Raw genomic sequence first — 25,524 nt, forward strand, 5'->3', positions numbered from 1 at the left:
ATCCAAAATAAAGATATTCTAAACTTCTCATATAATAGTAACTTCTCATAAGCTCTTCAGTTTTGAAATCAAATACCTAGTGCCAGGAAGATCCCTGGGTTGGTCACCGACATGTCCGATGGTCTTAAATGTAGGAGACAATGCCTATGCTCTTAGGCAAAAATACAGAAAGTTGATCTACAGCATTGTTTCCTTAGGAATCCAACAAACACTGGACTTGCAAATGTTCCCTGGGATTCTGGGTATAATTAAATTACTTCTACACCACTCTAAAGGCAAGATGACTCAATCATAACTTTAAAAAAATTCTGGTTTAAAATTTTGGGGGGAAATGAAGTGGGATGTTATTAACTTTTAAAATGTACTCAACATAAAGCAAACCCTTACTGTTTCCTCTTAAATTATTACTATTTTTTGGTTGCCTACTTTTATGTGGAATATAATTTGCTATTTTGCAAAAGAGCTAACTAGAGATTAGAAAACAATAGAGTAAACTTTCAGAAAACTACAACTTCTAATGCTGGCCAATTAAAAAAAAAAAAAAAACAACCAAGGGGCGCCTGGTTGGCTCAGTTGGTTGAACATCTGACTTCAGCTCAGGTCATGATCTCACAGTTCGTGAGTTCAAGCCCCATGTCAGGCTCTGTGCTGACAGGGCAGAGCCTGGAGCCTGCTTTGAGTTCTGTGTCTCCCTTTCTCTTTACCCCTGCCCTGCTCATACACACACACACTGTCTCTGTCTCAAAAACAAATAAACATTAAAAAAAATTTTTTTAATAAAAAAAACCCAAGTCTTTATGAGAACAAAATGAACATTCTAACCCACAGTGCTCTTATTTCTGTAGATATATTCACAATGCATATGCACACCAGTCAGCAAGGGACAGAACGAAGAAAACAATCCCTATGTTCAAAGTCAAGATGTGCTTTGGTGGTAGTTAAATAAAAAGGTGAGGACCCAAGAGCTAAGACTTCTCCAGCAGAGGCAGGAATGTAGCCTTTCAGCAAGAAAAACCCCAGTCTGCCTGGCCAAACCACTGCACCAGAAAGGATTCTTTGCCTTCACTGGGAGAGGAATTGAAAAGGTAGAAGCTGTGAGCAATAAAGAACCTAACTCTGATATTGTTTGTCTTGCAGTGATGGAAGGTTGCTAAACTGTTAAATGTGGAAATCCCCAAGCTTCCTCCCTAGGGGGATATCATATATCTAATATGATAATTATTCCATATGACCCAGCAGTACCTTGAATGTGCTCAAAGCTTATTTCAAAGTAATGCAAACAGCTATGCTCCTTGGCCATTTCTTTTTAAACATCAATTTGTTAATAACAAAATTCCTTAAAGTTAGTGACCACTTGGGAATATTAAATCACTCCAGGGCTGGGCTGGAGGTATCAGGTCTTGTGTGTCTTATCCCAAAACCTGTGAATGCCTAGAGGACGGTGCCTATTTCTTGGTCGGTGGAGCAGGAAGCTGGAGTCATCGATTACGTCGTGGTCGTGTCATGGCTGTGTCACTGATGATGTTAATCCAGATGAAAATGTCCACATCTGATCAGACTTGAATGACTGGGAAACTTGTCAGGCATATGAATTTGTCCCACAGCCTGAGTGGTGGGCTGGGGTTTTGTGTGAGACATGGGGCCCTAGAGAAGCAATGCTGTCCTGGCTCTGATGGGCACTGCCTCCTCCCTCCATCTGGAGGGGGGCTGGGGCAGGGAGCGTGTGTAGGAGGCAAACGGCTTTCAGAGCTTCAATTAACACCAGGCCTTGCAGGTGCACCTCTGGCCCCATCCAACCCAGCGGCCACCACACTGCCTGCCAGCGTGTGCCTTTCTCTAGCCCTCCCAAGACACAGCTCCTGCCAGCATCTCCTGCTGTTTTGTTCTCGGACACCTGTTCGTAAATTTTAAAAATTGTAAGTAGTGGGGTGCCTGAGTGGCTCGGTCAGTTGAGTGTCTGACTTTGGTCATCATCTCATGGTTCATGAGATCTAACGCAGAGCCTGCTTCGGATCCTCTGTCTCCCCCCCCCCTCGCCCCTCCCTCACTTTCTCTCTCTCAAAAATAAAATAAACATTTACAAAAATTATAAATAGTTGTGGAACAATCTTCAAGAGGCAGAATGGTAGAGTGGGTGTTTCTAGTCTTTTAGCTGTGGGAGGGGTTTTATTGGGTCAATAAAGGCATAGGCCCACTCCAATTAAAAAGAGGTTGGGAGGGGGTGCCTGGGTGGCTCAGATGGTTGGGCGTCCAACTTCGGCTCAGGTCATGATCTTGCTGGTTTGTGAGTTCGAGCCCTGCATCGGGCTCTGTGCTGACAGCTCAGAGCCTGGAGCCTGCTTCGGATTCTGTGTCTCCCTTTCTCTCTACCCCTCCCCTGCTCACACTCTGTCTCTCTCTCACAAATAAATGAATTTAAAAAAAGGGGGTGGGTGGGAGAAACCCCAAGCCCTTACTCCATTGACTTCAAATCGTTTTGAGTGACCTAGACCTGGAGTTAAGACCCAGATGTGCCTCTGCTTTCTCATCAGCAAGACAGGGGGGCTAACAGCACTGACCCATGAAGACTGTTACAAGTAGACAAGGCACATACAACCCTTGGCGCGGGGCTGCCACACATTAGTTACGATGATGAGCAGACCAACCCGCGTCTAAGGGACTCAGCACCTCACGTGTAAACCCACCTTATGAATTCCACCCGTCTCCTCCCATAGACTTCTCCATCTCAGAAAACAGGAATCCCATCCATCCAGTTCCTGGGTCAAAAATCGTAGTCATCCTTGGCTTCTGTCTTAGAACCCACAGCCACTGTCAGAAACCTTGTTAGCTCTACTACGTTCCTGACATTCAGAATCGGATGCTTCTCAACTGTTGCTAACTGGTCCCTTTGCTTCCGCTGTTCTCCCTTTGCTTCCCTCTGCTGCCAGAGGATTCATGTTCGGAGCTGAGTTACATCATGCCACGCTTTTGCTCAAAATCCTCAAATGGCTTTTACTCACACAAGCAAATGAATGAAAACCAAAAGAAACAAAACAAACAAAAAATCTCAGGGTGCTTCCTGCCGCCCAGGAGGCAATCTGTGATCTGTTCCCAGCCACCTGCTGGTCTCGGGTCTCAGGACTCCTGTCTCTCACTTTCTTCAAGCTGCGCGGGCTCTCCTTGATACCCCTCCTCACACCATGCCGACTCCTACCTCGGGATCTTCACAACTTGCTGGGCCCTCTGCCTGGGACGCCCCATCCCAGCTACTCTCTCTTCTCACTACCTGACCACCATTTCTGTTGGTTACTGTTTGGCTCCCTGGTCTTTCCCAGAATGGAAGTTCCCTGAAAATACAGCTATTGTCTATTTCTTCGTCTCCTAGCGTTCCAGTGCACACATGGGCACCTGCTTGTAGTGTATGTTCAACAAATACCTGTGCAATGATTGAGTGCCCAGAGGGTGAACAGGCCTACCTACCCAGAAGTGATGCCACATGAGAGTTTCCCAGCTCTCTGGACGGAAGGCACTGTGTGAAGGCAAGGTTAAGTAACAGCATTAAGAGCGACATTCGATTCCACACGGTATACGACAAGGCTGTACCTGGACCGAGTTGAGGTGACAGTAGCCATTCAGTGGAAACCTAATGACGTGTGTCGAGTCATGATTCCAGCCTGCGTTGACAGAGTTACACATCACATCGCCGATCTCTGGAAACACTTCTTCTATCAAGGATTTGTCACCGCTGAGCGTGATCCTTTCTCCCAGGTCTGGGGCGACACGCACCACTAGGCACTCGCAGGGCCTTGAAAAGCGACCAGTTTCTCTGTCCTGCTTCCATCTTTCCATCTCCAACAACATGGGCTGAAGCTGAAAATATTTTGCCTCTTCATATAACAAAGTGTAGTCCTGGCAAAACAAACAAAAAAGGCGTTTCATAGCGCAAAATACAAACACGAAGCGCTGAAGATGTCCACAGGTAAGAGGTGATTTTTTTCCACCTCTGTTACTTTGATAATCAAATCTGCGTGTGAATTTTTCACTCACAACTCCACGTGCATTCATTCATTCCTTCATTAATGCATTCAGCGATGATAAAAAGAGATAAGAGTATTTAAGGGCCAGGCAGGCCCTCTTCTAAATGCTCCCCATAAATTAAACCCTGTAGTCTCCCCCTCCCCCCCAACAGCCCTGTGGATTTGGAACCATTATTATTCCCACTGTGCAGATGAGAATACGGAGGTGAGAAAGGCTGAAGCCACGACTTTTCTCTTTCAGTAAGGAGGGCCTCTGGGCATTTAAAATTCGTGCGGTGACAATCCACTTTACGTCCTCCAGAAGGAGCCACATGTAGGTGGCAGTGAGGGAGGCACAGGCGCACTATTCACGGGAAGCCCACGCGCCCCGTCACCTTCGCTGGCAGCTCAGAATTCGTGGGAGGCAGGGGGCAGCACGAGGCGGGAGGGCGGCCGGAGACAGTGGCAGGTGGGCGCCTGCAGGGCACACGCCGGGCGCGGCTTTGACCTAAGCGTGGGTGCTGATCTGGGATGGTCTGGGAGAGGCGGAGGCACCGCCCTCGACGCTGCCATGCTCAAGGGACAGAGGCAGACATCAGTCCACGATCCCTGCCAGACAGATGTGTACGAAAGGAAACCTGTCCCTTTCTGAAACCACAGCCACCCACTCTTTGACTCTTGCCTTAAAACAAAATCTACTGAATTAGAACAGAAATCTGGCAAGCAGGTATTAACACACACACGCGTCACTGAATGGGAGGCCTTGGGAGGCAGCAACGCAGGAAAAGGGAGGGAAAGGAGGAAAAGGGAGGCAGCAACGCAGGAATGATGTTATCAAGCAGGTCAATACGGTCTACGCGTAGCTATGACCACAATCATCTCCGGGTGTGAGGCAAGTGGGACACTTGTCTGGACACGTTGACTGAGAACGTTTTAATGAGCTGACACAGGCGTGTCTGCCATCCCTCCTCGGGCTGGAGCTGGCAGGCGGTGCCTGGTGCCCACGGCAGAGCCGCCCTGAGAGCCCGGGGCCCGAGCGCGGCCCGAGGCCTCGGCCATCTGGATGGGATGGCGCATGGAGAGGATGACCACAGGAAAACGGGTTCTATTTGGCACTCTGCTCTTTTTGTTGCAAATTAAGCAGCAAAGGCAGCAGCGGCAGTAGCATCATGCAGGGCTTCCAGAGAAAAAAGCATGGAGAGGTGAGAAAGTCCCAGCGGGCCTCCAGCCGGGTCTTCCGCTTTCTGTGGCGGGACACCTGGGCCAGGTGAAGACGCTGCCCCAGATGCCCCTCAGCAGAACGGACCGCTTCGGTGCTCTGTCTTCTCCCGGCAATGCTGTTATTGCAGGAGTCCCGGTTCCCTGCTGGAGAGGAGCCCACTGCCCTCATCATCTTCCTTGCACATCCTGGCACCTGACCCACAGGAGGTTCTGTTTGGTTTGACGAGAGGAGAATAAAGCTGAGGTGTGGCCACGCTTAGGAAAGGACAGAAGTGAGGCCCCCTCACACAGCCTGAGGGCGGGAGTGGGGAGATGGCCAGTTCCTCCTGGATACCTGGGACCCCCACTGAAGTACATCAACCATGAGATGCTGACCTCAATCTTTTACTTACTTATCCAGATGACGGCCCTCAAGGAGATTTAAAAACAGCACTGACAGTCGACAAGCAGTAGAAATGAAAACTTCTGCTACTAACTTTTTATTTTCCTATGAGAATTAAAAATTTTAGCACAAGGTGTGCCTGGGTGGCTCAGTTGGCTAAGTGTCTGACTTCGGCTCAGGTCATCATCTCGTGGTTTGTGAGTTCGAGCTCCGCATCGGGCTCTGTGCTGATGGCTCAGAGCCTGGATCCTGCTTCGGATTCTGTGTCTCCGTCTCTCTCTGCCCCTCCCCTGCTCACGCTCTGTCTCTCTCTCTCTCTCAAAAATAAACATTAAAAAAAATGATAACACAGGAAAGAATCTGGACTCCAGTGAAAATGTGTCAAGTCTTCAAGTCTGAGACTGCTTAAAGCAGTCTTTTTTTTCAACTTTTTTTTTTTTATTTATTTTTGGGACAGAGAGAGACAGAGCATGAACGGGGGAGGGGCAGAGAGAGAGGGAGACACAGAATCGGAAACAGGCTGCAGGCTCCGAGCCATCAGCCCAGAGCCTGACGCGGGGCTCGAACTCGCGGACCGCGAGATCGTGACCTGGCTGAAGTCGGACGCTTAACCGACTGCGCCACCCAGGCGCCCCTTAAAGCAGTCTTAATGACCAACTTTGACCCTCTGGAGGAATCCTTTCAAACACTGCTGAATAGTGACCATTAGCCTTTGATTAAATGCTTCCAGTGATGGGAAGCTTACTATCTAACAAGGCACAGCACTGACTTTGTTGGCCGCTCTGATGGTTTTAAGTTTTTCAGTCAGAAGGACCTTAATTTCCCTGTAGTTCCAACTTACTTGTTCAGACTGCCATCTGGGGTTATATGATCCTAAACTTTCTTTGACCTGTTAAACCTTCAAACATCTGAACACAACTGTTACGTTTTAGTATTATTCAGGCTGAAAATACCCCATCTTTTCAGCTCTTTTTCATTCGTTATGACTTAGAGGTCCTTCAATATCTGATGTGTGCTTGACTTTGTCAACATACTTCTGAAAACCCAAACCCAAACTGGACCTAACATTTCAGATGCGATCTGATGAGCACACTGTGAAACCTTCGCTTGGCCGGACATTCTAACCACTATTAAAGCAGCCTGCATTCATTTCCTATGGCTGCTGTAACAATCACCACACATTTAGTGGCTTAAAACCACAGAAATTTATTCTCTTATAGTTCTGGAAGTCAGAGGTCTAAAATGGGTCATTAAGGTAAGAGGTTTAAAGGGGTCTGGACACTCTAGAGGAGAATTCGTATCCTTGCCTTTTTCAGCTTGCAGAGGCAGCCCACATTCCTTGGCCTCTGGTCTCACATCACTCTGACCTCCGCTATTGTCACATCTTCTCTGTGACCCTCCTGCCTCCTTCTTTCACTTGGACCCTTGTGAGTGCACTGGGCCCACCTGGATTATCCACAATAATCTCCCAATCTCAAGACCCTTAACTTAATGAATCACATCTGCAAAGTCCCTTCTGCCATGTTAAGTGATATATTCCTGGATTCCAGGAATTATGATGTGCACATCTTCGGAGAGGGGCATCATTCTGCCTACCACATGGCATCAGCCTGTATTAACTTTCTTGGCTGTCCTGTTACCCTATTAGTTTATAGTTTGCTTACTGTGGCATCCCCATACCTTTTCCTAAGAGCTGCTACTGAGCTAGGCCCTTCTCTTTCAGCATTTGTGAAAAATTTTAAACCCTCCATTATGTATCCCTCTTCAAATTGTTGGAATTTGTCCCAACATACTAAGAAAATGTGGATTCTTTCATCCAATGTTCTGCTCTCTCTCTCTCTCTCTCTCTCTCTTATCATTTTGAGCCAGGTGCTGTGTTTCTAGATGGAGTAATGACGACACGGCTACATGCAGACCTTGGTTCAGGTTGATGCTCAGGTAGTAAACGAAGACTCTGGATTCTGGCTGTTCAAATAGTTATAAAACCTAGAATTCGGAGATCAGTCAGCCCATAACTGTGGCATTTGCTGGGTGTCTTGTTGAAATGCCATGTGTTTGGGTGGGACTCCAAGGGGAAGGCTGGACATGTGGGAGGGCCCAAGTCTCTGTACTGCCCAGAGATTCTCCTTAACTATTTTGGGCTCCAGTCTCCTTATCTATAAAATGAGAGGAATCAATTCCTTCGAAGTTGCTTCCAGCCCTGATATCCGAGTCTATATCCATGACAATGTCCTGACCCACCAGTTTGTCTACCATAACCTGAAGGTAATGGGGCTAACAGGACTTGGGGTTACAGATCCTCCAATGCTGACTCTGAATCTTCACCTTCTTTCCCCCCTGAGTTCACGAGCCACATGGGTAATCCACTCTGAGGTCTGGCCATGGCCTGACAGAGTGCCTCCCTATACGATGCTGCTCGTGTTCCTTGTTCTCTGCTCCTGAACAATGAGGGAAACACTGGCCGTTATTAGACTTTTGGCCCTGCTCAGTGATTTCTCAAGGATTCTGCCAGTGGTTACTGAAGCAAAGTTTAAAGGGGTCCCCTGAGTCTTCATCCCCTGGGATGTATCTCACGGGGCCCGGTCTTGAACTCCTTTCAGGCCACCAGGTGTTCTTTTACTCTCTCTTGACCATCTGGCTTCATCTCTCCCTTTACTGTGCCGTTCCTTCCGGTCTCTGGGGTGGAGCGCCGTCTGCACCGGGGCAGCGGACGCTGGAGAACAGCCGAGCGCTGGGCTCCCCTTGGCCATCGGCCCCCCACGCTGACTTGCCTCCAAGCGTCTGCCAGCTCAAGAACTAAAAAGGCCCTTCTTGTTTTTGTTATCATTTTCTGCACGGTTAAGCTCACACTGGCCATTCGCTTTCTTGGCGGGCTCCTTTATAGTCGTCTTTCTCTACTTCCTAACACACGTTTCCAGTCTCAGCTCGTCGGAGATCGCCCCGTGGAGCCGACTCATACCCACAGCTGCTTTTCTTAGGAACCTCATCCTCCTTTCCTTCCTCAATCGGGATCATTTAATTCTACTGTCTAAATCCCGTACTTTTTAGAGTCTACCAAGTTTCTCTTTAGACCCCCTGACCTTGTGTTCATTTCCTTCTGCTCTCTGAATCTTTTGAAATCTTCTTTCCTTTACCTTGGTTCCTATCTGGCAACACCCACTGTTCTTTTCTTTGGTTGTTCCTCTAGACAACGCTGTCTCTTATCCCTAAGGTATGAGGTGGAAACGGGCAGGAGTTTATGGGGCAGCAGCAGGTGTGGCCCCAGATTTCCTTTTGAAGAAAATGGAACCCAAAACTACATTTGCTTTTCAGCAAAGCAACTGCAGAATGTACTAGATGCTGTCACTCGTCTGCCCTGCTTCTATGCCAATTTTATCTTCCCTAATTAGGAAAGTATCATCCATATTTCTTGTGTAGCCTCACATTCAGGTAGAGGGAAATAGATTATTCACAGACCTATTATCACATTTAAAGAATTTTAAAATCTTAGAATACATATTTTTAAAATAAAAAATTTTTTGAGATTTACGATAGTTTTTCGAGGCACGGAAAGATCAAGATCCCATTTTACAACGAATAAATTGAGCTTTTCTAGGACCTTGGAGATAGGTACACGGTACATAGGTATGGGTGGACTTCAAAATGCAAATGGACCCGTGTCTCAAAAGCTTACTTCTTGATTAAATATTTGGAATTCAGAAAACATTCTCCCTAGGGGGAGGAAAGTCATTTACACCGTGTATTAGTTTCCAATTGCTGCTGTAAGAACTTACCACAGATTTGGTGGTTGAAAACAATACAGATTCACTCTCATACAGTTGTGGAGGTCAGAAATCTGGAATGGGTCTTAGGCAGGGCTAGCTAGCCGGTGGGGCTGCCTTCCTTCAAAAGGCTCCAGGGGACAATGCGTTCCCTTGCCCTTTCCAGCTCCTAGGGCTGCCTGCATTCCTTGGCTCCTGGCCAACAATCACATTCCTTCCTTCATCACATCTTCTCTGACTTTGACCCTCCCCACTCCCTCTTTCAGTTATAAGGACCTTTGTGATTCCACTCTGCCCACCTGGATTATCCAAGATATTCTCCCCATTTCAAGACCCTTAACTTAATCACAGCTGCAAAGTCTCTTTTGCCGTGTAAGGTAATATATTCTGGGGATTAGGATGTGGACCCCCTTGGGGACCATTATTCAGCTTGCCACACACACTTACTGATTCCACCAAACAGTTCAGAAATTCATTTAACTCTAATGGCCTTGAAATTTTACACAGCAGTTGCCACATCCTTAAACTCCAAAGGTAAATCAGTCACTTATTCATTTTAAAATCTGTTAAACGTGCCGGATGCCATGCTAGGCACTGTGGGTTCTGGGGAATGCGTCCAGTTCGTCCCGGGAGCTCCTCTTCACTGCCCTGGGGCCTCCCAGGACGCACTTGGCTCCCTAGAAGGCAGGGCATGTAAATATCAGGGGACCCACAAAGCAGGGACACCAAGAAGATGAGAGGAAATGAAGGATTTTATAGTTTACATTTCAAAAATAGCATCCAGGTAGTAGTCATAAGGAAAATAAAAAAAATCTTTGCGGGACTTAATTTCCTTTAGTTTCAAAGATTTTTTTTCTTTCCTTCCTTTCTTTCTCCTCTCTCTCCCTCTCTCCCTCCCTCCCTCCCTTCATTCCTTCCCTCCCTCCTCTTTCTTTCTCTCTCTCCCTCCCTTTTCTTTCTCTCTTTCTTTCTTTCTTTCTTTTTCTTTTTTCTTTCTCCCTCCCTCCTTCCTTATTTCCCTCATTCCTTTCTTTCTCTTCTCTCTCTCTCCCTCCCTCCTCTTTCTCTCCCCCTCCCTCCCTTCCTCTTCTTTCTTCCTTCCTTCCTTCCTTCCTTCCTTCCTTCCTTCCTTCTCTTCTTTTTAGGTGGGAGGTGGGCCACCATAATTTTTTCAGTATTTCAGGTTTGGGGTGTCTAAAATTCTTTATTCCCCTAGTTCTGCAATACTTTTTTCCTTTTTTTTTCCTTTAAAAGGACTTACTATTTTTACAGCAGTTTTAGGTTCACAGTTAAAACTGAGGGGAAAGTACAGAGGTTTCCCCCTATACCCCTGTCCCCACACATGCACAGCCTCTGCCATTTTCAACATCTCCCACCTGAGTGGTGCATCTGTTACAACTGATGGACCTACATCACCCAAAGTCCACAGTTTATACTAGGGTTCACGTTTGCCCTTATACATTCCATGGGTTTGGACAATGTGACATGCAATGACATGTGTCCACCTGTTCACTCCTCCCACCCCTCAACCCCCTTTCTTTTCTTCAAAACCTAGAAAGACTGGCTCCCTTGCTCCTTTTCCCCTGCTACCAACTGATACTTCTGGCCAGCAGCACCAGCTTCCAGTTTCTCCTGACTACTCTCGTTTTTCTCACAAGCCGGGGTAGGGGGAAGGTGGTGGAGGACACCCAGCCTGAGATTTATCCTGATGGCCATTAAAGGACACAGAAGTGGCGGCGAGAGTCCCTTCTGTACCCGGCCACTGTCTCATCCCCCACCACCTCCGGGTCTCCCGGAGAAAGGCCACGTATACACAGCTGATCAAGACGGGGTGCTTGAGGCAGAGCAGAGGCAGACCCATCTGCATTCTGCAGCCACACCCTGGCTTGGCGAGTCAGCTGCATACTAACTGCAGGAGTTAGGGCTCATGTGTAGGGCGGGGTGAGGGCAGGGGCTAGAGATTCGATCCAAGATGGTGCCAGGGCTGCGGGCTGGCGGTTCTGCCTGCCTCCCACTCCTCCTCCTCCTCGGTCGCTGCAGCTGGCCCTGCTTCTGAGGGAGTGTCCTCGGGAGAGGGACAGAAGTGGCCCTGGGCAGGGGTGCCAGGAGTAACAGTTTCTGTACCAGGGACATAAATACTGGGAGGCAACAGCTGAGACTAGGGGCTGGGGCAGCCATCCTAAGTGGGCACTCTCTTAAGTACTGAAGAAGAGACTTCTTGGGGGTCTACCCAGCTCACCACTCTTTGAGAGTGCCTTCTTCGAGAATGTCCGACTCTCAGGAGTGGGTGACTAGAACGCGTGTCTGGGTTACCACAGCTGATTGGCTAAAGCATAAGCATCGGAGCCACCTGAGCCAGTCAGATGGTCTCTGTAGAACCAAGGAAGGGGAAAGAAACCCTGGGCAGTATTGCAGCAGAGCCATGGGCATCACTCTAGAAGCCCACAAACTCTCATGACTGAGGTCCTCAGAGCTGCCCTGCAAGTTCCAGCCCTGAGAGAATGCTCCTGCTAATTCTATGAGGTAAGCCAGTATCCTTCACATAAAAACTTCCTTCCTCTCATTCTTTCTGGTTCTCACCTGGGGCTGATTTTGACCCTAGAGGACATTTGCCAATGTCTGGAGACATTCTGGGTTGTCATAACTGGGAAGGAGGTGGGTATTACTGGCATATACTGGGTGGAAGCCAGGGATACTGCTCAAAAGACAGCCCTACCATACAGGTGTGCTGTTTCAAAGGGACACATGCACCCCAATGTTTATAGCAGCACTATCCACAATAGCCAAAGTATGGAAAGAGCCCAAATGTCCATCAACAGATGAATGGATAAAGAAGACATGGTGTAAAGACACACACACACACACACACACACACACACACACACGCTGGAGTATTACTCGGCAATCAAAAAGAATGAAATCTTGCCATTTGCAACTACGTGGATGGAACTAGAGGATATTATGCTAAGCAAAATTAGTCAGAGAAAGACAAATATCATATGACTTCACTCACATGAGGACTTTAAGACACAGAACAGATGAACACAAGGGAAGGGAGGCAAAAATAATATAAAAACAGGGAGGGGGACAAAACAGAAGAGACTCTTAAATATGGAGAACAAACAGAGGGTTACTGGAGGGGTTGTGGGAGGGGGGATGGGCTAAATGGATAAGGGGCAGTAAGGAATCTACTCTTGAAATCATTGTTGCACTATATGCTAATTCAGATGTATATTAAAGAAAAAAAAAAAAAGACAGCCCTACCACAGAAAATTAGGTGGCTCAAAATGCTAATAGTGCAAGGTGAGAAACTCAGCTTGACCGAGATCATTTTTGTTGCAACCTAAGGAAGACAAAACTCACTCTGATCGATGGTCAGTCCTGGCATCATTAACGAGTGGGCCAGCATTCAGACACCTACGTTTGCTAACATAATGTAATGTGAAGTGCACAGCATCACCAGAGATGTATCCTCACTGAAATGTTTAGCTTAGACTATCAGGCCTTCAGATGAAACTTGCAGTTTACAGGAAATTAGAGGCTAGAGTAAAGAACTAAAGTACGCATGACGAGGCAGCCAGACAAATCCAGACGGGGGGGGGGGGGCATTCTGTGGGGCACCTGACCCTGTTTCTTCAGTGAGTTAGCATCATATAAAAAGCGATGGACTAGGCTAGGTAATAAAGGGAAGGGACATAGTGGATCCAACATGTGCTCTTAGATCAGATACCGCCTGGGAAAAACACTTATAAAGGACATTTTGGGGTCAACCTGGGAAATCTGAATATGGTTCCAGTATTAGAGGAAATGAGATTTTATTGAAATAGGAAGGTAGAGATTGTTGTCTGAAATAAGGATAGAAAAAGATCCAGAAGGCCATGCACTAAGGTTTTGACGCTGGTAGTCTCCAAGAGTTGGGAATACGGGGTTTAAAGTTTTTTTGCCTGTCTACAATTTCAAATCTTCTACAATGTACATATACTTTTTCTATAATCTGAAAAGGTTATTACAAGTAACTAATACATTTTTAAACTTAAGCCAGGGATAGGTAAGTTGTGGGCTGTCTGATAGCAAGTTTTTCTTTACCTAGGAAGGGTGGGCATTCATCAGCGACCACAAAAGATGTCAGCAACATGAGGGACCCTTACCAAAGATGTTCAAAATAAAAGGCTAGAGAGAGGCAATTTTGTGGTTCCCAATCAAAAAGGGAACCAAAGATCTGGACTCATGGTGTTCCAGGAAATACAACTGTGTGTGCACGCCCTGTACAACACATGTACATAAGCAGAAGATGAAGCAACGATGAATCAGTCAGTATGATGGGGGGGGGGTAGTGAAGGGAAGAAGGACAGTCATCTCTGTAACAAAACAGGGCAGAGAAGCTCTATAGTCACTTATTTAAGAGAACAGATTCCAGTGGCTTTCAGTGGAAGCAGGGCACAAGCAGCTGCCACTTAAGTGATGTTCTGAAATATGAAATTATCTAAATTGTTAAGCGGGTATCTAGCTCATACAGCGTATTTGCAGAATGGGGTTTTAAGGGGTGCAGGATGCCGTGATGTCAACGTTTCATGCATTCACTCAACCCAGCAGCAAACAGCTGGAGAGGGAAGCAGGAAGTCAAGGAACACTTCTCCCGGCAAACCCAGTCCGGACCGTCTCTCCTCACGCTGTGCTCCTTCTCCAAGATCAGGAGATAGACTCCGATGAGGAGGAAAGCACCTACTGTGTGATTCAGGGACGGACAGACTGAGAGCTCATCTGCGTGTGCGTCTGCGTTTGTGACTCCCGTGAACTGCTGCGGTTTTTTCGTCCGCCACAGGAGCAAATGGCCACCTCAGCTTCCCCTCTCCTCCTGCTGCTCCTCCAGGTTCCAGAACACCCTGTAATTTACAGCCTGTCGCCCAGAGGCTCTGTGGAAAACATTTCAGGGCCCTGCGAGACGTGCGCTTCATCTGCCAAACTTTTTGTCTTTTCCCCCAAGTGTGGGCCACAGCTAAAGCCTTAGCCAATTAAAGGGTGTGTTTTGCACTTAGAATTGATGAACAGCACGCCTTTCAGGGCCCCGGAATCCTGAGGGAGCTTGCAAGGTGCGGAGAAGCAGCCGTCCCAACCTAGCCCCCCTCAGGACTGACCTCAGGGACCGGCCACAGCTTAACTCCCATGAGGAAGTCTGTCTCTCAGCGTCTAACTTGAATGCTCTTGAAAAAGAAAACAACACCTGCCACGTTTAAATGTGTTCAATACCGAGCTCCATTTCTGGAACATCGTCCAACTAAAAACAAGTGGCTGTTATCATGTTCTAAACGTAATTCCCCATCAGTTGTTTTGTACTCCTGGAGTCTGCATCTCTTTTCAACATGGGATTACAAATTAATATTTTACCCTCATAAGTTGCTCAGGATGATGACATTATACACGTTTTATACCTCCCATTTAGTCCTATAAATTAAATAGTATATTGCCTACTTACACTTAGCTTCTGGTCTCCTGTGACTGTTTAGACCCTTTTCTGTTGTATTTAAGTTAATTAATACTAATTCTATGCGCCCAGCACACAACGTCCTTTAGAAAAACATAAAAATGTCCCTGCCTGTGAGAGTCTTTTACAAAGTAGAGTCCTGATACATACATAAAACATCCAGAGTTCGAATATAATAAAAGTATATGATGAGGTATGAACCAGAATCTGGTTTGAACATGAGACTCAACTTCATTCATTTATTGATCCATCCACGCACTCACTCACTCACACCACAAATATTTACATGCTTAGTATGTGCCAAAGCTGCACCAGAGCGACAGCCACTGCTGGCCAGCTTTGCCAACAACTATTCCCGGCCCCTATCCCTTGCTCACTTCTCTCTCACTGTAGAGGCTAGAAGAGAAAAAAATTACTTTCTTAGCCTCCTTTACATCTCGGGGAGGCTCAGTTCTAGCCAATGACCTATAAAGGGAAAGTCTACTGAGGAATCTTCTGACAAGGACACAATCTTCTGAGGTAAAGAGTCTCTTGCCCCATTTTCCTGCCGTGAATGAGGAGGTGATGCCTGGAGCTGGGGCAGGCAACTTACGGCCTTGAGGTGACAAGCGTGAGGCCGAAACATCAACACTGAGGACGGCAAAACAAAAAGACAGTTCTGGTCCTCGATGACACCACAGAGCAGATACCACCGTCCGTAACCATGGACCTCTGACTTCTTATGTGAGAACAAAACTAATCTCCATGAGTTCTTAAGGCACTGCTGATTGGGTATTCCCACATCTGCAGCCAAAAGCATGTGTGACTTACAGTTGGGTACACAGCGCTCAACAATGGAGATGAATGATTGCAAATGTACTGTGTGTGACCACAGAGAATCACAGGGCGTAGGCGAACCTCGGCTGGATTAGGCACGGATGGCTCAGTGATGAAAACAATGAGCCCTAAGTGACAAAGGCCAGGAGAAGAGCATTAGGCAGGCAGAAGGGTCTCTTTGAAGGGAACAAGAAGATGGTATGTTTGCAGAACTAAGAGAAGTCCTGTAGGGCAAGAGTCGAGGGGAGCAGGGGCCAGGGCCTTCTGGGCCTCGTGGCTCTGACAAGGATACGCTGCTTTGCTGCGTGAACAACGAACGGGAAACCTCTGCACAGCTGTAAGCGGGAGCTTATATGATACACCATTTCCCCCCAAAAGTATCCCTCGGTGAGGGATGGGGCTGGAGACGGTGGAGGACGGGGAGAGGGAGAGGGTATGGCTATAAAAGGGCACCAAGAGGGATGGTTGCCATGATGTAAATATCACGTGCCTTGACTGTATCAATGTCAACATCCCAGTTGTGCTGCTATGCTACCATTTTCCAAGATGTCACTCTCGGGGGGACCTGGGTAACCAAGGACCTCTCTATTATTTCTTATAACTGCATGAGAGTCTACAGTGATGTCAAAATAAAAGGTCCTGACACTGCATAGGATTTTCCCTCTCCCTCTCTCTCTGCCCCTTCCCAGCTTGCATGCATGCACACTCTCTCTCAAAAATAAATAAACATAAAAAAAAAAAGTCTAATGAGAAAAAACGTCTCTGGGTTTCAACATGGAGAGTGGAGAAGAGGGGGAAATGGTGGGAGAGGGAAACCAATTATGAAGGCACTCCCAGTCATCCAGAAAGCTGAGCCTTGGATAGGGAGGTGGGATGAGAGGGGTGAACTGATTGGAGAACTATCTGGAAGGTACTACGGACCGGCTCACTGATGGATCGTGTGTGGGCAGTGAAGAAGAGGAAAAAGTACAGAATGACTCCCAGCTTCCTGCCTAGAGCAGGCAGATAGATTCTGACGTGCTTTTTTAGTGTTTTACTTTTTTTTTGAGAGAGAGAGAGAGACACAGAGTGTGAATGGGGAAGGGGCAGAAAGAGAGGGAAACACAGAATCTGAAGCAGGCTCCAGGCTGTCAGCACAGAGCCCAATGTTGGGCTCAAACTCACGAGCTGTGAGATCATGATCCGAGCCAAAGTCAGATGCTTAACCAACATGGTGCTAAGCCATCAGGTGCCCCGGATTCTGATTTTTTTTTTTTTTTTTTTTATGGAGATGGGACACAAAACAAGGGAGCAGGTTCCACGGTAGGGGGAGGGGAACGGCGGGGGGGGGGGGGAGGTGGAGGCGGGGATGGCCATCTTATGACTGGGCAGTGTAAGGACCCAAAGAACTATCCAGGTAGATTTCTGAGTGGGCATCTGGAAACGCAATCCTCTGAAAACAGAACTAAAGGGGTATTTCCCTTCCCCGAGTCCACTGCATTCCTTCTAGGAAAACATGAGTAAGAAACCGCTGCCCACTGCTGCCGTATCACACTTTCAGTCCTTCTCCCTCTACTCACTTACTTGCTCTCCAAGATGCTTGTTGGTGAACACCTGACGTCCGAGGTGCCATGTCTGGTTACCAGCTGTGGCCACTGCTGAAGTCTGTGCCCATGTTCAGCTGACTTTTCTCCCTCCTTCTCCTGACTCCCCTCACTCCCTGCGTCTGGCGCAGAACTCAACTCTACCTCCTGTCTCTGCACGGGGCCAGTGCCTGCTTTCTAGAAGCAGACCTGACACTCGTCCTAGCTCTCTGTTCCGCCTGCAGCTGGTGTGGGGCCGGCTGCCTAAAGCCGGCCAGCTCTCTCTGCTCTCCGAGCAGAGGCGTCCCTGGGTTTACACTGAGGGCTGCGGGCAGGAGACTTCACTTTGGCCTCCGTGTAAGATGCTTGCCAGCGAATGAGGTGGTGTGCGGGGAAGACAGGAAAGAGGTTCGAAAGCTGGCACAGGAAGAAAAACTGACACATTGAAAATTACCCTTGAAAACCCTCTAGGAAGGTGCCATATGAGAAACAGACTCTCAATATGTTTTCCTTCCTGCATTGGAAGAGATCATCACTGACAAAGTAGCTTACTTTCATAAGGATCCATGTTGCAGAAACCAACTTCCTATGTCTTTAAATCCTGAATCACGTTCAGTGTGGTCAGAGGCACAGTCTATCGGAGGCCCCTGGACACTGCTGTTGCCACAGGGACATGCTCGTCCTCGGCTTATTCCAGGGCTGCTGGGAACTGCACACGCTGGTTGATATTCGTACTCTTTCTCTCTCATTTTCTCACTCAATGTATACTTGGCAGGTGTCCCACTGTTCAAAACCCTGAAGGAGAGGATGGACGAAAGGCCCCCTGAACCCCTCTCAATTTAGGATCTAATCTTCTAAATCTTTTTTCTGTGTATTTATACACATATACACATAATGTTTTGCATAAATAACGAGTAAGGCTATTCATATTATGCAACTTAGTATTTTCACTGAATGATAAAATCCTGGTGATTTTCTCCCCCCCACATCAGATAATAGAGCTATTTGTGTAAGCATCTGCCATTGCCGAACATTTTTTTAGCTGTGTTGAGTTTCTGCTATTACAAACATGACTACAAATAAACATTCTATGTACATGTAATTTTGCATATTTGTGTGACTATTTCTAGAAAATAAACAAATAGATTTGGAATTGCTAGATCAAGAGTATGTGTGATTGAAATTTTAAAAACTGCTGAATTGCCCTCCAAAAGTGTTTATTCCCAACCACAGTGTATATTTCCATTTTGCCATTCTGACGGATAAAAAGGGGTATCTGAATTTTTGTTCCTTTGATACGACAGAGATTAAATACCTTTTCTTTGCAACTGTTTATTGGCAATTTCTATTTTTTTTTCCCCTTTGGGATATTTTGTTTATATGTAAAAATGTTTTTCCATTGGGCTGTTTGTATGTTTCTTATAGATTTTAGGAACTCTTATTAATGATATTAATCTTTTATGGCAAATATTTCCGGTAGTCGAACGCTTGTCTTTTATTTGTATATGGTGTTTTTAATTCAAAACAAAAAATTTTTAAGGCTACATTGTGGGTACTCAGTCTTCTTAGGTAGGCCCTCTCTGCCTCAAAAGTATATTTTCAGAAATTCGTTTATGTTTTTCTTCTGATATTATAATTTTTATTTCTGGAACTTTTGTGAACTTATGAGACAGGGCTTTGACTTTACCTTTTTATCAAATGTCTCTGTGACAACTACCTCAGGGCCAGTTACTGATTATTCCTTTGTTTTCCCACTGATCGAAATACCACCTTCGGAATACATCAGACTCCTTTATACACACATCTGTTTCCAGACCTGTTCTTCTCCATTGATCTTTTTGTCAATTTCAGCCCACTTTTTAATTACTTTTTAATTTCAGGATCACACTTTGTAATTACTCTAGTAGGTTCTGATGTCTGGAAGGACCCACCCACCACAGCCCACCATTACTACCATTATTATCACCTGCAATAATTTACTTGGCTATTCTTTTTTTTCAAACGCTTATTTATTTTTGAGAGAGACAGAGACAGAGACAGAGAGAGGTAGGGTGGACGCTCGCGTGAGCTACGGAGGGGCAGAGAGAAAGGGAGAGACAGAATCCCAAGCTGTCAGCACAGAGTCAAATTTGGAACTCGAACTCATGAACTGTGAGACCTGAGCTGAAATCAAGAGTCTGATGCTTAACGGACTGAACCACCCAGGTGCCCCTATTTAGCTATTCTTAAGCTTTGTTTCTTCTACATAAACTTTATAAAAATGGATCAAATCTCATTGAAAAAAAAATCTGTGATTTAAGTGGGTTTGTGTTGAATTTATAATTTGGGGACAGGTGACATCTTAACAGTATCGAGGCTTCCCATCCAGGAACACAGAATTTCCCTTCATTTACTCAACTCTTCTTTGATACTTGTATGTAGAGATTTATAGTTTTCTTAATTAGACTTTGCCCATTTCTTGTTAGGTTTATTTCTAGGTATTATAAATTTTGTTGCTTTGTGAGTGGTACATTTGTCTATTATATCTTATGATCGGCTCCTGCTCTTCTGTAGGAAAGCTATTGGTTTTGATTAGGAAATACTGACCCTGAGTGCAGATGCCTTAATGAGTTCTTCATTAATCCCAACAGTATTTAGTTGAGATATTTTTAGAGATATATTTAGAGAATATTAATGGCTGTAAAGATTACATTTTTGTATATTTCCTTTTAATATTAATACTTTCTATTTGTTCTTCTTGTCTGATTCCATTGTCTACAGTTGCCAGCACTATGTGAGACTAACAATAACACTTGTTACTAACTTCAGAGAGAACAATTTGAAAATTTTACTGTTAAGTATGACGCTCGCTTTAAACATCTGAGACAAAAAGTCTATTAAGATAAGGAGGTTTCCTTTTATTTTCTACCTCACTAAGTCTTATCAGAAGTAAGCTTGGAATTTAATCAACTTATTTTCAATGTGTTAAAATAAATTATAATTCAATCTTTAAATAAAATCAGTCCTCCTTTGGTCACAGAAAACTTTAATGACCATATACTCTATTTCACGAAGACAGTATAACCATGTCAGAGACCTGTGATGCCATTAGAGTTGGTATATGTTTAAGATGGAAAAGCTGAAATATTTTTTGGGGAGCGCATCAAAACAAATCACATATTTATGCTATTGGTAATTTAATGTGAATCCCTCACCTTGAAATCATCAGGAATGAGGAGTTTTGATGTTCGTAGAAAATTCAAGATATATCTGAACATCTGTCCATCTCTGTCAATGAAATAATGCTGTTTGAGACTGTCCAAAACAATGGGCTCTGTGCCATCAAAAAGTCTTCCGATTCTGTGGTAGAAAAGAGGGAACAGTGAAAACAATTAGAATCAATTGTTTGGCCACTAAAACTAAGAGCTCCCGTTTTGTGTCACTGTCAAAGGTAGCAGTTTCAAAGATGGCAGTCAGGAAAAATCACCCGTTATGTAGTTATGGTTCTCTGAGAGGTGCTGGTCCTTGCTTGATAAATATTTCAGGACCAGACAATTCAAAATAGTTTCAGGCTTTCTCAAGTAAATCCTTTTATTCACTGTCTGTTACCTGTAAAGAAAATGTCCCTGACATGGTGATTATGGCTAAGTGCTGTCACTGTGATGGAACAGCATGTCTTTCCCCTAGGTTACTTAAAACCACCTTCTCGGCTACTTCTAGAAAATGTCATTGCTCCAAAGTGTCTTTTAAACAGATTCTACGAGGAAAGCAATTTTGTTTTTAAGAAACCTGTTTTCTGAGCTTTCCCCACCCACAAATCACAAACTCTCCAAAAAGAAAGCAACGCCTATATGGGAACACCTACATTATACAAAGGAATCATAGAAAATATCACTCATCCAGGAGAATATGTTTTCCATTAACAATATACAGTCTAGTTTCTTAAGTCTCAGCAAAAATCATTTGTAACAGCCAGGCATCATTATAAAAAATAAATAGTTGACCATCCCCCAAATATGACCTAGTTCTGGAACATGAGTGGCTATGGGTAATTTTTAAACACAGGAATCCACGATCTATTTCCCCCATTTACAGAGTTAACATTTGAACAGTGTGCTACAGTTAAAACAGTCTGCATCCATTCATTATCATTTATCCCTTTAAGGATGGCTGAATCTACATACTTTGGTATATATTCAGTTAGTAGAAAGTGGCCACATCAGGACCATGAACAAGTAGATGGCTGGCTAATGATAAACAAATATCCTGTATCAGAAAATAGAACTTACACACTAGAAATCACTTCCTTGACCAGTAGGTGCATTGTACTTTTCATTAACAGTGTAGGCAGGCAAATGGCTCCAGTTTTTAATGAAAAGCTTTTTTGGAACTCAAACTCTACCTCTGATTTGGAATATCATCTTACTGCTTTGAAGACAATTTTGAAATCATAAATTTTCTAATCTTACGCTGAAATGTGACAGAGGTAAGGGTGAATCAATAATTTCACCCCTCCTACAGTACAACAAACCAATCAACAAATGGAAAAGCTGTTCCCCCTCCCTCCCAAAAAAGAAAGCTCGGGAATTCGTTTCAATACAAATCTTTTAAAGATAATTAGAAAACTCATGTCCTACCTGGCGGTAGTAAGTGCAAAGAAGAAAGCAACTAATCACACTCAGGTTGTATTTCCAAAACTCACTATATTTTTCTCAGCTAATGTTTTTGTCCAACTTTCCATGAATAGAGGGTGATTCACAATTTCTTCCTTCCACAATTTTATCCAGGGCGTGGATCGCAAGCATCCCAAGGCTCTGACTGCATGCAACCTTGTCCTTCATTTCCCATTAACACATCAATCAAACAGGCTACATAAAGAGGCACTGAAAACTCAAATATACTTAGTCGATTTTTTAATAGTGTTTCTGGGACAGTTTGGTGTAGGATGGGAATGAACGAAACTTGCTTGCTTATTATCAGAAGATTTATTCTTTATTGTTAACGTGATAAATTTACAGTTGACGAGGGGAAGAAAAGGGAGTTATATTTATTAACTGCTGTCCAGGTAGCTTGCACTATCCTTAGCACTTTAGGTAATGAATCCATTATCCTCCTTTTACAGATGAAGAAATCGACTCAAAATGATGAGTAACTGGCCCAACTAGTTAAGTAGCATTGGGGGATTTGTACACTGTCTGTTTGATCTTAAAGGGGCCTCCCTACAATGACTGGAATGAAAAGAATTACCACTATTGAAGGAAAGCTTTTAGTCTAGAGTTTTTATTTTCTATCTTGTTTGTTCAGCAAGAGCTTTGCAATGAAATCTAAGTGTGTCTATTATTTTTGTGGCCTGAAATATATTAATATCAATGGCTGCAAGCCACTTTAGTAAGAAATGAAAAGTTTAATATTTTATTCTTAAGTAAATCCTATGCTTTTTTTTTTTTTTTTTCTTAAATGTTCATTTTCAAAATCTAGACCTGGATGTACCCTGGCACAGAATGTGTAATCTGTAAGTCTCCACCAAGTGAATGAGTAAAAGGAAGAACAGAGTGGTGAGGGGAATTTGGCTCGGTCCTTTAATAACTGTAATCTGCCTGTAGCGACTTCTCTGTGTCTCCATTTCTCTTATAAAATGTCTGTTTCTTTTAAAAAATTGCCCCTTTTCTCGGGGTTGATGAGAAAATCAAGTGGAGTTATGGCCCACTCAAAAAGAACTCACCAAGAGAAGGTATCCTAAACTAGCAAACAAAAATTTCTACGAAAGCAGATCGCAGAAGACAGCAGGTGCTACAAGGCACAGGATTCGCGGAGCCAAAGAACCAATCTGGGCTGAAAGGTCTCGTTATAGACCTTAGCCAGGTGGGAGAGACGCGCCATCCAAAAAAAAGGCTTTTAGGTTGTAAAAACCCGCCACCTCTGGCAGATACAGAAAACTGGACACAGGTGCGATCAGAAGCACCTTCGCATTGGACGTGGCCGAAACAGGAGACGCAAAGGAAAGAGCTGGAGGGAAATCTGAACAGTGGCCCAGTGTAGTCTAGGGAGGTGGCCGCGGCCCCTGGGCGACGCAGTGGGAAAAGCAGGGTCTCCAGGCCTAATTACTCAAGACGGAAAAAGGGTGAAAGCGGAGGAGGGAGGGCTGGCCTCCACCAGGCGGGTGAGAGCGCCCCCAGCAGGCCGGTGGAACCTATGGCGGCCCAGTGGCCCAGAAACTTGGCCGCCAGCTGGCGCTGGACCCGGGAGGGTGCGCATGGCGGACCCGGAAGAAGGAAGGGAGAGGCCCGAAGACGGTAGTAAAGCCCGCCCGGCCCCGCTTATGGCACAAGCCGTGTGGTCTGGGAGCGAGCTGAGAGGGAAGGGGCTGTGGAGAGCAGGGGCAGGTTTGTGGCCTGGAAGAGGCCCTGAGCCACGCCAAGGCACATTCCTGTCTGAGGAGCAAGGCCTCTCCGATAAGAGAGTCCCGTAGGTGATGCACCAAATGTTAGGTGTAGTAAAGGGCAACGTTATACTGTTGACTTTTGCTAACTTTGAAAGGAAGCACGTTCTGAGTTGTGAAAACAATGTGGAAGGGCAGGGCGGTGCCAGGGATCATAAAATGGCGTCCCCGGGTCGGGTTTGAATGTGCGGTGGAAAAGCATTGTTTGGCTAAGCAAATGAGGGGGAAATCGGCACAGGCTGTATTTCTTGTGGACGTATGAATGGAGTTACAAATCAAACTGCAGTGATTTGTAAACTCTGGTGCCTGAAAACTATGTGGAACTGATTATAGTTTACTAACCTTAGAGAACATTCCTGTTTTCCAACTGACCAAGACCAAGTTGGCTCCAGGTGATGTATGGACGCCGTGTGTGTGTGTGTGTGTGTGTGTGTGTGTGTGTGTGTAAAACACCCATTGAACCAAATAGCAATGCAGAGAAAAACTTCCTTCCACAATTGTATTTTTTTACATTTCTGTTTTAACATTTTGTTTTGGACAATTTCAAATGTAGGGCAAAGCAGAGAAAATTATATAATGAACCCCCATATATCCATCCAGCTTCAAAAAGCTATCAATTCTTGATCAAGCTTGTTTCACCTATACTTCTATTGCTCCCTCTCCCCCACCAGAAATTTTATAGTAAATTTCAAACATCCTATCAATTTATCTGTAAATATTTCATTAACTAGTAAGATGATAAAGTTTCACTAAAAATATGCACTAAAATGAAATCTATTTCTCTTGCTTTTTAATATTAACATTCTGTTGATTATTATTTATGGAACCAATAATGTAGGATCCAATCTCCAAGGAAATTAAGCTCCTTTTGGTAAAAAGTCAGTCTGGTTCCCCCGTATGGCTCCCCCTCTCTCTGGAATTAACGAATGGTCGAGTATATAGGTATAGAGATAAGGCCTAATATACCTGACTTAGTGTGAATCAGTCACTAAGAATTTATTTTTTGTGCATTCATTCATAGGACCTGGTTTCTTTAATTTACTGTGACTTGGCTCCTTAAGAATTTCCTTTTATTGTTCAGTCATTCAGTTACTCATTTATTCTACCCATGTTCACTGAGCTTGACCATGTGAAATATAGGGAAAGCAGTGGTAAATAAACCACACATTCTTTCCTTTTGTGGAATGTTAACAGTCTGTGGGGCTGGGAATGCAGATCAAGTGCAGTGTGTCACTGGGGGTGCAGAGTGGGCTATGGGGAGGACACAGGAGGTGCACCCAACTCAAACTTGGGGGAGGCATGGAAGAGAAAGAAAGTTTACTGGAGACCTGAAGGACAAGCAGAAGTGGGCCAAGTACTGGGGTGGCAGGTAAGGTCAGATAAGAAAGGAGAGAGGGTCAGGGAAGATACAAAGGCTTGAAACTAGAAGAAACCTGGCATGTGATTGCTTTCCACTGGGGCAGAGTCCGACCGATTGAAAAATGAGGCTGGAATGGCAGAGTTAGATCGTGAAAAGCCGTATAAGCCCGGTCAAGGAGTTTCAATTCGGTTCTGAGGTTGATAGGGACGGATGTCAAGCTATGCTTTCCAGCAACGTTAAGGAAAAGAGCAAATTTATAAGTAAGACTGAATGAAAGAAACACTACCTGAAGTCACATCTCCTCAAAGATGCAGCTTGGGGCTTATCCAAATCCTTTCTCCTCTGCCTTGCTTTTGACTCTGTTATTTGCATATAGCAGTGGTTCTTAACCCTGGCTGCACACTGCGATCACCCAAGGAGCTTTTAAAAAATATTGCCAGCTATTCTGATGTAATTTCTGCTTAGAGTTGGGGCCCAGGCATCTCCCCAAGTCGGTCTGATGAACAGCAAAGTTGAGAACCAGTACG

At 45.1% G+C, this 25,524-nt stretch overlaps 1 protein-coding gene across 6 annotated transcripts in view; it reads right to left on the reverse strand.

The window, feature by feature from the left end:
- The window catches only part of KCTD1 (potassium channel tetramerization domain containing 1), a 188,474-nt gene that overhangs the window by 1,726 nt on the left and 161,224 nt on the right, over nucleotides 1-25,524 (reverse strand). For 5 of the 6 annotated variants that reach the window (XM_043558509.1, XM_043558507.1, XM_043558511.1 and 2 more), the window contains 2 exons: nucleotides 20,414-20,558; nucleotides 3,583-3,888 (listed from right to left, as the gene is read on the reverse strand). In XM_043558509.1, the coding sequence (XP_043414444.1) occupies nucleotides 3,583-3,888; nucleotides 20,414-20,558 (451 nt within the window). Of the gene's footprint in view, nucleotides 1-3,582; nucleotides 3,889-20,413; nucleotides 20,559-25,524 lie in introns of those variants that run through there. The other variant, XM_043558508.1, reaches the window with a different exon arrangement.

The sequence above is a fragment of the Prionailurus bengalensis genome, chromosome D3, assembly GCF_016509475.1.
Source record: "Prionailurus bengalensis isolate Pbe53 chromosome D3, Fcat_Pben_1.1_paternal_pri, whole genome shotgun sequence".
Classification (NCBI taxonomy): domain Eukaryota; kingdom Metazoa; phylum Chordata; class Mammalia; order Carnivora; family Felidae; genus Prionailurus; species Prionailurus bengalensis.